The following is a 13,260-nucleotide window of genomic DNA, read 5'->3' as shown; positions in this document are numbered from 1 at the left end:
GCAGTCTGAATGCAGAGCAGGGGATGGGCGTGGCGTCTCTGAGCGTCATCTACGCCTCCATCATCATCTCCTCCATGTTCCTGCCTCCCCTCATGATCAAAAACCTGGGCTGTAAATGGACCATTGTTGCTGGCATGGCCTGCTACGTCTCATACTCCTTTGGAAACCTCTACCCGGGATGGTAATCCGTCAAATCAGTCAAATCCTCCGGCTCATGCTGGCTGTCATTGCTCATTATTTTACTATATATATATATATATATATATATATATATATATATTTATTATGATCAATTTTTTATTATTTGTATATGTTTGAACATAGAACATACAGAACAAACAACTACAATCAAACAAGAACCAAAGACAGCGTTGAGCTATCATTTTCTTGGTTGCGGTTGAGCCGGCTAGCCACATTTTCTTATGCCTCCCAAGCAGATGTAATTTAGAGTCATCATTAAGTAACAAAACTATCGGGTCAGTAGGAATTCGACATCCTATCACATCAGATATTATTGATGTTGTTTTATTCCAAAACTCCTGCACCTGTTTAAACTCCCAGACCATGTGTAGGAAAGTTCCAGTTTGTTCAGGTTGACAGAACGTGCAATAGGGAGTAGGAATGACTTTAGAGACGTATCTCTTCTAAGGTGTCCAATATGTCCTATGACATGTTGAAGTGGATCTGCTGGTGATTTGGGTTCTTTGAACAGTGGGAAACGTTTTCCCAAACTGTCTCCCAATTAATTAATATTTCTGCATTTTTAAGTAAGTTTATTCCTGTCCGTAGACAATATGATCACTTCAAAGACTGTATTTAAAAAAACTGAATCAAATGAGACACGTAAGAGACCCATAACCTCATTACAAAATAAGTGCTAATAAATTAAAATATTGGGTCTGGCATAGTGAGACTACTCTTGTTTAAACAGCATTTGAATAACTATTTAATGTGTATTTACCACTGACAGTAACAAGCAACAAACAGTAAACTACGTCTAACGAAGCCTTAAAAATATACATATACATATAGATGTTTCGATTGCAAATCACTAAATTTGTGTTCTAAATGTTGATTATTTTCATATCCAAGTAATCAAATAATCATTCAGTTTTACTATGAATCAATTAAATATTTAAAAGAATAGAAAATTATGCAAGATTTCCGTCACAATTTCCCACAGTTAAATCTTCAGATTGCTTGTTTTGTCCAAACAGCATTTGGAACTTCAGAGATCGTCAGTTTACAGATGTATAATACAGAGAAAAGCAGAGAATCTTCACATTTGAGGAGCTGTAAATAGCAAATATTTGCCATTTTTCCACAATAAATTATTAAAATGATTCAAATCGATTATTAAAAACTGTTCATAAGTAACTGAAAATCAAATGATCAATTACCCGACTAATTATTTCAGCACTAACTCTGTGTTTACTGGCAGCTATTGTTAAACGCTGCCACAGCGACTTTTTATATTATCACTACTACTGCTAGAACTACTGCCAGTTCAGACCAGTCTGCAATTATGGCTGCTCTTTTTATTCTGCCATGAAAGAGCTAAAAGTGTTAACAAAAGCATTAGGAAAATGAAGTCCCCTGTGCTCCCTCCCACAGGTACACCCTCATGCCCACCTCAGTGATCCTGGGTTTGGGTGGCTCTCCTCTGTGGTCGGCTAAATGCACCTACCTGACCATCTCCGGCAACGTGCAGGCTTCAAAGGACGGCAAAAAAGGATCCGACGTCATCAACCAATACTTTGGCATCTTCTTTTTCATCTTTCAGTCGTCTGCTGTGTGGGGAAACCTCATGTCGTCGCTCATCTTTGGACAGGACACCAACATAGGTAGGGAAACGAGACGGGAGATGTTAGTGATACATGTGTGAAAATAAACCCACACACTTTAATACAAACTGTCTTAACCCTTGTGTTGTCTTCCCGTCGACTATGAACTTGTTGTCCTCCCGGGTCAAATAGAAAATGGACACTTTTTTGACGCCCTTTTTTCCCCAACTACCACAATTATATAAACCACTAATACCAACTTTTTACCAATAGTTTTACAATTATTCTTGGAATTTATGGTCAATAAACCTCATTTACAGTATATGAAATGATATCAATTTTTTAGTTTAAAAAACAGAAATTATTATTTTTGAGAAATATTTAAGATCAGAGGAACGTATGTTTATTCAGGAGTGCTGTACATACTTGTACTTTACTTGGTATTTTCATTTTATGCTACTTTACACTTCCACTCCACTACCTTTCAAAAGGAAAATATTGTACTTTTCTTTTACTCTACTACATTTCTTTGATACTTATAGTTCCTCTTTTACATAAAAAAACACATAATATGCTTATATGATATGATGCAGTACTATATAACTGATGTACAAAGTAATATACAGAGTATCTAAAGTTGGCTCCACATTGACAAACATTAAAATGCTCCTACATGTCTCCATTAGTAATAAAAAAACAGAATAATATAATATTCTATAATATTATTTCACTGTAAGGAGCCATTCTGCATCATAATAACTTTTACTTTTGGTACTTTAAGTGCAATATACTGATGATACTTACTGTAGTTTTAATAGTTTGAATTCAGGCCTTTTACTTTGGAACATGGTATTTCTACTTCTACTTCAGTGAACGATCGGAGTACCTCTCCCACCAATGGATTTAATATTTAAGTTCAGCTGTTGAATCTTGAGTTATGTGATAGTCAGACTTCTGATTACACTCGCTCTCTTAGTAAAAAATTAAAAACATTCAGAAACCTACCGTTACCTGTGATGTTTTGTCTTCAGTCACATTAGTCTTCTGTTGAACTGCATTCAGCCCCGAAAAAGGATGAGATGTCACGGTTACCATGTAAAGAAGTAAAATAGAGTTCTCCATTTCCAAACACAGTTTATTATTGGCTGTCTAACTTTTTTGTTGGAACAAAGGTGAACTCTGACCTCTGGAGATCTCACCAAAACAGGAAACCCAATGATTTCTTCTGTGATGCTGCCTTCAGTAGAAGTCAACAAGAAACAAATAGTGAATATTCTTTGGACCGAAATGTAACATGAAATGTGCCATGGGATGGGCACATGAACTTGCTGGAAAGCTACTACTACTTCCTGGTCCATCTTCATTGGTGACCTGCTGCACTGTAAAATGGGTGTAACCCCAAAACTGGACCAATAAAGTCACAGACATGTCAAAGATCCCGCCTTCCTGCCTGTCCTGTTAAATCAAACAGGATTAAACAGGACAGCATAACCCTAAATTGCCACTGATGGAAGAAGTACTCAAATATTTTAAGTAAAAGTAGAAATGCCACAGTGTAGAAATACTCTGTTACAAGTTTAAGTCCTGGATTCAGAATTCTACTTGAGTATTAGCATCAAAATATACTTAAAAGCAAAAGTACTCATTATGCAGAATGGCCCACTTCAGAATCATATATATTATATTACCGTATAAATTATTGATCCATTGATGGGTTCATTACTTAAATGATGTTGCTAATTTTAATAACTTTATATTCTGCTAGGTGGCTAATGAATTTCCCCACAGGGATCAATGAATGAATGTTTTATTTTCATATCATAAAAACATCGTAATTTATTTCTTATTTATATTTTGTAAGATTGATCTGAATCTGCAAAGTAACTAAAGTTATGAAAGAAATGTAGTGGAGTAAAAACAACAACGTATGCCTCTGAAATGTAGTCAAGTAGGAGTAGAAGTAGCAGAAAAATGGAAACATTCAAGTACTTCCAAATTGTACTTAAGTACAGTACTTGTGTAAATGTACTTACACACTGTGTACATCTAATACTGCTAAACAAAGCCATCAGTGCAAGGTCTAACTGCTGGCCCACTAACCTTTTTATGGGTTCAATCTAAAGAGAAAAAGAGAGGGTGTGTGCTCAGAGTGGATGATGTTGCAGTACGTCATTTATTATTATTGGTGTCAATGCTCTGTAGCTTATCAGTTTATATGGGCACTTGTTGAGGTGCATTTCCTGGAAGAACAACAAAACAAAGCTAAATATACAGTACAGGCCAAAAGTTTGGACACCTTCTCATTCAATGTGTTTCTTTATTTTCATGACTATTTACATTGTAGATTCTCACAAAAGGCATCAAAACTATGAATGAACACATATGGAATTATGTACTTACTTGACGTACTTGATAACTCTGCAAACTCTTGGTGTTCTCTCAATGAGCTTCATGAGGTAGTCACCTGAAATGGTTTTCACTTCACAGGTGTGCTTTGTCAGGGTTAATTAGTGGAAATTGTCCCCTTATCCATTAGTGCATGTGTGTGTATTTCAGATCTGTGTGTAATTTCTATTCTTACAACATTGTAATTTCCCTTGCGGGGTTAATAAAGTATCAATTATTATTATTATTATTATTATTATTATTATTAATAAGATAAATGCATTGTTTTGTATTCTGACAGCTCACATCCCAGAGGAGCAGCTGCTGACTTGTGGAGCGGCTGACTGCGGCCTCAACATCACCGTCAACAGCACGACCACCAGACCTGCTCAGCATCTGGTGTGGACTCTCGTCGGATGTTACATCGGTAACGCCAGCGTTTACTTTGGCATCACAATCAAAGACTAAACAAGGGAACTCCTCCATAAGAGTGGAGGGGTTTCTATAAAGTCCCCCCAACGTACAGCTAGCAGCTAACAGGGTTTCAGTTTCAGTCATGACTACAACTGATTATTGATTTTGATTCGCTGATGAAGGCCGGAGGAAGATACCAAGTGTTGACTGGAACAATTTAAATAAAAAAAAAAAAAATGTAATAGTCACATACACACAGTACAATCTACAATCTATTTTATTTCTGAATTCTTAGCCCATCCTAGTATTAGGATAGACAGCATTTGATTGGATGGAAACAATCTAAAATTAAAATGATAAGGTTAGGGATGCTCTAATGGTAGTCTCTCCCTTCATGTCCTGTCATCTCTCTACTGTTGACTCGCTAAAAAAAGTTATATAATGTAAAGAAAACTAGTTAAAAAAATAAATAAAAAAATAGTTATATATTTTGGGAAATACACTGACAGTATTAACTGTCTTTCTGACAAAAGGAAACCTATAAATACAACACACCTTATGTTGGTTAAACGGCAGTTCTTGGCTTCACATTCTCTTATTCTATTTTCCAAAGTAGCTGAATATTATTATTTTTTTTTTTTTTGGGGGCATTTTTAGGCCTTTATTTTCACAGGACAGATGAAAACATGAAAGGGGAGAGAGAGGTCAGAGTTGAACCCGCAGCCGCTGCGTCGAGGAGTCTTTTACGGAGTCTTTGATGGATTCTTCCAGAGACTACCACTGTTTTGAGAGTACATATTTGCATCTTTTCATGTTAATATTCTTCTTCTGTATTTGATATTCTTATGGCAAGAGATACAGGAAACGGAGAAAGGATTGTCACCCAGTTTACTGTAATAGATAAAGAGATGTTTCATAAAGATATAGAGCCCTAAACTAAAGGCTTAAATCTTACCACTCGCTTTTACAGTGAAGTGAGTGGTAAAAATTCTGATTATTAAAATGCCGTAAGTTATTCTTTAACACACTTCCAGTCAGCAGGGCGGAGGTGAACCCACTCTCCGACCATAATAGCTCCCGTATCTGTAACAGCCGGGGTTGTCTGCCCTTTGTTGTGTGGCAGGCGTGGGTGTGCTGGCCATGCTCATCGTGGCGGTGTTTCTGGACAACATCGACCAGGAGCAGTCCAGTCAGTTTCGTGGGAACCGGGAGCCGTTCTGCCACACCTTCCTGGCCACGTTCAGACTGCTGAAGGACTGGAGGCTGGTGACCCTCATCCCTCTCACCATGTACAGCGGCTTCGAACAGAGCTTCCTCTCGGGGGAGTACACCAAAGTGAGGAGGTCTCCAAAACATGAATTACTGCCTGATTAACACACACTGTCAGCCAGACTTTGGTGAAAGTCTTATACTGTCTAAGCACCGAGTGATTCTCCCTTTTGTTAAGGAAAAACTCATGAGCAGCACAACCCATTTTACATATGTGAAGAAGGTTTGGGATACTTTGATGGATTGCACATGAGCATTTAATGAATGCTCAATTGAGGAGACAATTAAATGTACAGTTTAACCACGATGTGTTATTGTGCAGTGCCGTCCCAACTCTCTGAAGTTCTTGTCTTCCTGAAGGTGTATTTAAACTCATGATGGAGGTGTTACATTTAGCTGAACTTTTAAAGTGCTCATATTATGCTTTTTAGCTTTTTCCCTTTCCTTTGTTGTGTTATATATCTTTTTTGTGCACGTTATAGGTTTACAAAGTGAAAAAGCCCAAAGTCCACCCCAAAGGGACTTACCATCTCCAACAGAAAACACTGTTCACAAACGGCTCCAAACAGCTCTATTGTGGTCCAGCCTTTACTTCAGAGACCAACGTGGTCACTTTTAACACGTTTTAATGCTCGCCTAGCTGCTAGCATGGCATGCCCTCATAACAAGCTAGAGCGGAGGCCTGAAGAGTTCAGATAGTTATATCGCCATGTCAAAAAACTTTACTAACTGGATATCTGTAAGTATTTATTTCTATGTGAGATATTAGATGTATGACGCTTTCTAAATCCATGTTGTGTTTCATTGCAGAACTATGTGACGTGTGCTTTGGGGATCCATTACGTTGGCTATGTGATGATGTGCTTTGGAGCCACCAACTCTCTTTGCTCCTTTCTCTTTGGAAGACTCGCTCGGTACACAGGGAGAGCAGCACTCTTCTTCCTGGGTAAATAGCCTAATAAAGCATTCACTTTGTCATCCTCACACATTTGTGGTAAAGAAGAGAGTAGTATTCAGATCCTTTGTTTACGTAAAAGTACTAATACCACACTCCGCTACAGTAAAGTCCTGCATTCAAAACCTTAAGTAAGTAAGTAAGTAATAAGGACGTAAGTAAGTATTATCAGCAAAAGTTAAGTATGTAAAGTAAAATGTTCCCTGTCAGTGTTTTTCTATTCTACCTGATGTTTCTGGATTAATATTCCTGCTGCATTAAAGTGATGGTTCGGAGTAATTAGGGACGTGTTTAGGGACGTCTACAAATTACTACACCGAAAAGAGATGCAACAAAAATATTTTTTAATTTAACTTATTTTTTAAAGTAAGTGCTGTAATATAACTAGCAGGAGACAAGTAATAATTGAGGTAAGTTTGGAGACATTACCTTATTTAATCATTAAATTAATAAATATTTTTGTTGTATCTCTTTTCGGTGTAGTAATTTGTAGACAACCCTAAGCACTATCTAACTGCAGGTAGCAGCAGCAGCAGCAACAGAGAGCAGAAGCCAGCAGGCAAGTGTTCATAAACTTTTGGTGTTCTTACAAACTTTCCAATCCATCGTTTTATGAGTGCATAACCTATATGTACTAGTGTAGACCTTTGGTATCATTTCGGGCATTATTAGTGGGGTCATTTACGAGATACAAACGTGGGTCCATTAGCCCCTGCGCTAAGCTATTCAGCTGATAACGCTACTCTACGCTAACTCGCCCAATGTTAGACCCAGGTGAAAAAAGCTTCTGGGGGGGTTGTTTGGCTCGAGGTCATGGTGCAAAGGACCCTAGGGTAAAGTACTCCGAACCATCACTTTAATATGCATGTTTTATTTTACTGCTGTAAATGTTTAAGGTTGTGCTAATGTTAACTACTTTATATACTGTTGGGTAGTTTGATCTGAAGCAATGCTTCATATTCTATAACAGGGGTGTCAAACTCATTTTCTCTAAGGGCCACACTGGAAAAAGAGAATCACACCAAGGGCCACACATGTAGAGTTTATTGACGTGCTTTTGTTAATGCATGTCACTTGTTTTTAGCATTTTGGTAGTTTTTTCATAATTTTTGTTCTTTTTTTGTCACCTTTTTGTAAATTTGTTGCTTTTTCATAATTTTTTTATGCTTTTTGGTCGCATTTTTGATGACATGAAGCCCTACAAAAGTCATCAAAAGAGTTCCTTATCCGTCATAGAATTTAGCAAATCAAGCAAAAACAATTTTACATTTTTTTTTTAACAACAACCTGTTTCTCAGCCTGAATATGAAAACTCTCTCTCTGCTTCTGGAGGAATTTCTGAGTCTCAGAGTCGGCAAATCTGCCAAATTCTGCTTTGAATGTCAGGTAATGGCAGTTTGAAAAACACTTTCCTGTGTTTTTGGTTTGGCGCACAACTAGATGGGCCAAAATGTATTGTGAACCCAAATTGATATACGGGCCGGATCTAAATCTACAAGGGCCCGGATTTGGCCCGCGGGCCTTGAGTTTGACACGTGTTCTATAAGATAATCATGTGTTTGTAGCGATGCTGTCCTGTGAGAACTACATATCTCTAAAAAGTTTTCAAATTTTTCATGGTGTCAGAAAAACTGCCCTGTTTTCAGCTTTGTGACGGTGCATTTACCAGCTGATTCAAGAGGCTTTTTAAAGACTTCATTTAGCTGAAGAAGTAGGAGGATTTTCTCAACTCATAAAGGAACACTTCATCCTTCAGTTTGTCACAAACATTCCACATCAACACTTCCAGAGATACAGTACATGGTTTTTTACTGGACAGGAATGGGATGACAACGTAAAGTCTGTAAAGTAACTAAAGCTGCCAGACAGTAGAGTTAAAAAGTACAATATTTACCTCTGAGATGCAGTGGAGTAGAAGTATAAAGACTCATGAAATGTACCTCAAATTTATACGTAAGTACTTGATTAAGTGTACTTACCACTGCGTTTATACATCTACAGTAATTATACAGTAAATAGGAACTAAACATTACATGTACTGTGTCGAAAATGTGATGTCAATGAACTGCTGACGTTCACATATCTGTCTATTTTCAGCTGCACTGGCCAATTTTTCCTGTATCATGGCTCTTTTGTTCTGGAGGCCTCATCCTGACGAGCTGCCGGTCTTCTTTGTGTTTCCTGCTCTGTGGGGGATGGCAGACGCCATCTGGCAAACTCAGACCAACTGTAAGAAACTCCCATAAGTCTTGAAATGTACACTGACAGCGAATTTCTTATAAGGCGAGAAGTTCCACTCTCTGGATACTTCGGACTTCTGAACTGGTTGCAGTTCCACTCGGGTTCCACATGAGGGCGCTCACGGGCGAGTGTAGAATGAATGGAGATCTATGGAGCTATACCCCTCAAAATCCACTTTTCTCAGGATATCATTTTTTGTCTAGTAATTTGAATGTTGCATTCGAAAGGGGAGGCAAAGAAAAAGACACACACACACACAAGGCTTTTTTTGTTCTAAAAAGCCTTTAAAAATGCCAATGGCAAGCTCTGAATCGCTTCCTCTGTTCTCTGGAGGCGTCGACAACACAGCTGACAGGTTAGGCTCTAAGAGTGCTAGAAAGAGGTTTGCTAATGTTGTGAAGACCACGGCGAAATATTCACTCTGACATTCTGGTTCCTTTTGGGATGCCATCAAGCGGGATCTCTGGTTGCAATCAGTCCTTCACTGACCAATCAGCATTCATTAGCAGAACGCTAGCGTGTTACGGGCAACAAGGACTCACTCTGTGAGAAATCCAAAGGACATAAGTACTCGTTCATTCAACTTCCGACCTATAATCCATGTTGAACTTGCAAAAACTACAATCAAATCTGAGATTTCGCAACGACAATCAGGCGAAAGAGACAAATTTAGCCGTCTAGCTCCATAGAGTCCCGTTCATTTTGCACTCGCCTGCGATCACCCCCCAGTGGAACTCTGGTGGAACTGCAACCAAATTCGGTTCAATGGGGCTAAATAGGGAGTCAACAGGCTCTCCATAAACCGGCTCTGATAATGACTAAGCACATTCATTCTCCCCGGAGGATGAACCCTTTTTCATTTTGGTCCCTCGATAAGCTGTATTTCAAATCATCTGTATTTAGTTTGTTCTATCGACACTTTTAATTTCTTACTTTGTGTCCTACAGCTCTTTACGGCATCCTCTTCCCCCGGCACAAAGAGGCAGCATTCGCCAACTATCGTATGTGGGAGTCACTCGGATTCGTTATCGCCTTCGCCTACAGCACCTTCATATGCCTGGAGTATAAACTGTACATCCTGCTGAGCGTTCTGCTGCTCACCGTCGTCACGTACCCCATAGTGGAGTACTACGAATTCAAAAATCCCACACCGCCCGTTCAGGAGGGCACCTACCCAAGTCACAAGGAAACTATTCAAACACATGACAAAAATATAATTTGTCAGTCAAAAATGTAGAGACTAAATTTCAAATGTTTTTTAAATCCTGGTCTGTCCATTAAGCTGCCAATAAAGTGTCTAAAACGGATGCCAAAAATGTTTGACTACTAAATAAACTCAAAAGCATGTAATGAGAATGATGGAACTTCAATCAGAAACTTGTCCACTTGTGTTGATCTGTTACTGGAAACCAGTCAACACTGCACACTGACAATGCTGGAACTATAATACTGCGTATTTGACTCAACGATGAGTCTTCCTTGCTTTTTTGGGGTGGAATATTCTGTATTGTTTGCATTTATCTGATCCCTGTGACGCTTGTGTTGTATCTACAGGTAATATACAGGTTAAATACAGATGATGTCCTAAGTAAATGTGGAGCTATTTGTCCTGACCAACAATCTCATCTGCCCCGATTAAATTTCCTTTTTGTGTGTGTTAAAGGCAGTTGTACATGGATGTGTGCAATTATCCAACCAACAGATTTTCTATAAATATTACTCTACTGTAACAAAAAAATTGAAGAGTTGGAAAATGCTAAGTAAATGTCTTAATATTTCAAGTTTTGTGAAATATTCTAACGAATTTATAGAATTCATTACATGCTTTAGTCTTAAGTCGCTGACGCACCAACACAACTGCTGACTGTCGGCAGAAAAGGCAGTCGGACTGATCAGCCTGCTCCCCGAGATCCAGAAAGTGCCTTAAGCGTATGTTCTACGCGTGCACAAAAAATGAAAACCGGAAATGACAACGCGTCACGTGGGTCTGGCTTCTCCAGCCGATAGTAATGGCTGCTTGTTCGAAATACGATCTCGTATTTTACGAAAATAGTTCACTGAAACATGTTTCTGAAAGGATTTTAAGCAAGAAATAGGCCGTGCAGCTGCTGAATCTGTCTTCATTTCAAATCGACAAAGGTCAGTTTAAAAGATTTTCGTCAGTCATTCCGCTCGTTATTTCCGGGTAAGCACGGCAAGTGAGTCCGACTGCCCGCCCTCCGACCCAGCATGTCAGGTCGGCCAAAATGAACGGAACACACCAAACAGACTCGAGTCACTGACCTCGCCAGACTGTCCGACGGCAGATTATCGGGTTGGTGTGTCAGGGCCATTAGGTACCTCAAAATTGTACTTCAGTGCAATACTTACTTGTAAATGTACTTTGTTACTTTCCACCACTCCAGCTTTTTTTGGACAAATACATTCAACACATTTTCATATTTCTGCTTTTTGTTTCACTTAAATCGACTTGTTTCCTTCTTGTAATCTTATAATTACAACTGCAATACCTCAGGTTATAATTACGTTATTAAGGATCTAGACTAAGATATGGTGTTTTCCCCTCTGTAATCCTTTCTTTTGCATTAGAGTGCACCGCCAAAACAGTCTCTTCTCTCTTCTATTCTGTGACGCGACGGTAGAAAGACGCCGCTGAGTTGGCCAAGTCTTTATCAATCTTTTTCCCTCCCTTTGTAGAATATTTTTTTACTTCAAAGAAACGCTACCTAAGTAATAATTAATTTAATTAAATTAATTTATTATTGTAAAATAAATTCTGTATTGAATTTGTGATTATCTGGCTAAAGATTTCTATTTCTTTCTATCTACCTTGCTGACACAACCACTAAGCTTTATGCAAATGTTTGCGTAATGACATCATCTAGCTACTTTATGCGACTTTTTGGAGCTGGTGCTAGCTACTTTCATTGGAAAAGAGTTGGCAACACTGCCGCTGTTTTGTTTCACTCCGGAGCCTGAGACTGAATGCAACAGAGTATATGGCAGGTCTTTCTACTTTGAAAAATCACCAATAAAGGCTTCTAAACCAAATACTACACAACCGGACATGTCCCGGCAGTAATGCGACCAGAAATTGGAGAGAAAGGACCAACATTGGCCGACAAGATTACAGCTGTCTTGCGTTAGCACCATAGACGGTTAATATTTTAGTCAACGGTTAGCACGTATTTTCTGTTGTTAGCAGAAAATATATAATATAATATAATATAGCAGCACTTTCTATGTGTTCCCCCAGCCTGCCTATGGTCCCCCAGTGGCTAGAAATGGGGATAGGTGTAAACCGAGCCCTGGGTATCCTGCTCTGTCTTTGAGAAAATGAAAGCTCAGATGAGCCGATCTGGAATCTTCTTCTTATGAGGTCATAAGGAGCAAGGTTACCTCCCCTTTCTCTGCTTTGCCCGCCCAGAGAATTTGGCCTACCCATGAGAGAGAGACATCATGGCTTTCAAACAAGTGGCAGTTGGTCAAGGCCACACCCCACCCTCCACCTTCCCCCCCTCTCTCCTCCTCAATAGCATTTAAGGGCCGAGACACATCAGGCCGATTGTCGGCTGTGCGACAGTCTGGCGAGGTCAGTGACTCAAATCTGTTCAGTGTGTCCTGTGCCGTCGTCCGTCTGGGGGGCTGTCGGCGTTCATTTTGGCCGACCTGACATGTTCGGTCGGTGGCAGGGAAGTCGGGACTCACCCGGAAATGACGAGCGGAATGAGGTGACTTTGTTGAGCTGAAATGAAGACAGATTCAGCAACTGCACGGCCTATTTCTTGCTTAAAATGTTTTCAGAAACATGTTTCAGTGAACTATTTTAGTACAATATGAGATTGTATTCTTTACGGCCGCCATGACAGTCCAGGTCTGAATTTCCAGAGAAAACAAACCCATGTGACGCGTTCGTCCAATCAGCTGCCGGTTTTCATTTCTTGTGCGACATTACAGATTAGCGCCGCCTGCTGTTATAGAGAGGTATTACGTCTCGTCTCCTCTCGTCTTTTTGGTCTGTTTTTGGACCTCGGGGACGCGACTGATCATATCGACGGGGTTTTCTGTCAACGGTCGGCCGTCGGCTATATGTGTCTACACCTTTAAGCTACAGACAGAAATGTCACATACTAAGGAAAGCTCATTGTGGGACTGGCTCTACTGGCTGTAATTCTGCACCAAGGCTGGTTCAGATACAGTATTAGGGGACCA

At 39.4% G+C, this 13,260-nt stretch overlaps 1 protein-coding gene across 1 annotated transcript in view; it reads left to right on the top strand.

Moving 5' to 3' along the window:
* unc93a (unc-93 homolog A) overlaps window positions 1-10,738 on the top strand; it is a 12,975-nt gene extending 2,237 nt beyond the window's left edge. Inside the window, exons 2-8 of the mRNA XM_028605791.1 lie at window positions 1-181; window positions 1,615-1,844; window positions 4,471-4,596; window positions 5,707-5,918; window positions 6,663-6,798; window positions 8,905-9,036; window positions 9,996-10,738. The exon at window positions 1-181 is cut by the window's left edge and continues 1 nt beyond it. Coding sequence (XP_028461592.1) covers window positions 1-181; window positions 1,615-1,844; window positions 4,471-4,596; window positions 5,707-5,918; window positions 6,663-6,798; window positions 8,905-9,036; window positions 9,996-10,285 — 1,307 coding nt within the window. The 3' untranslated portion in view covers window positions 10,286-10,738. The remainder of the gene's footprint in view (window positions 182-1,614; window positions 1,845-4,470; window positions 4,597-5,706; window positions 5,919-6,662; window positions 6,799-8,904; window positions 9,037-9,995) is intronic.
* The last annotated feature ends 2,522 nt before the right edge of the window (window positions 10,739-13,260 follow it).

Source organism: Perca flavescens, chromosome 18 (assembly GCF_004354835.1).
Source record: "Perca flavescens isolate YP-PL-M2 chromosome 18, PFLA_1.0, whole genome shotgun sequence".
In the NCBI taxonomy this organism is placed as follows: Eukaryota; Metazoa; Chordata; class Actinopteri; order Perciformes; family Percidae; genus Perca; species Perca flavescens.
This window is presented reverse-complemented; position numbering and strand designations above follow the sequence as displayed.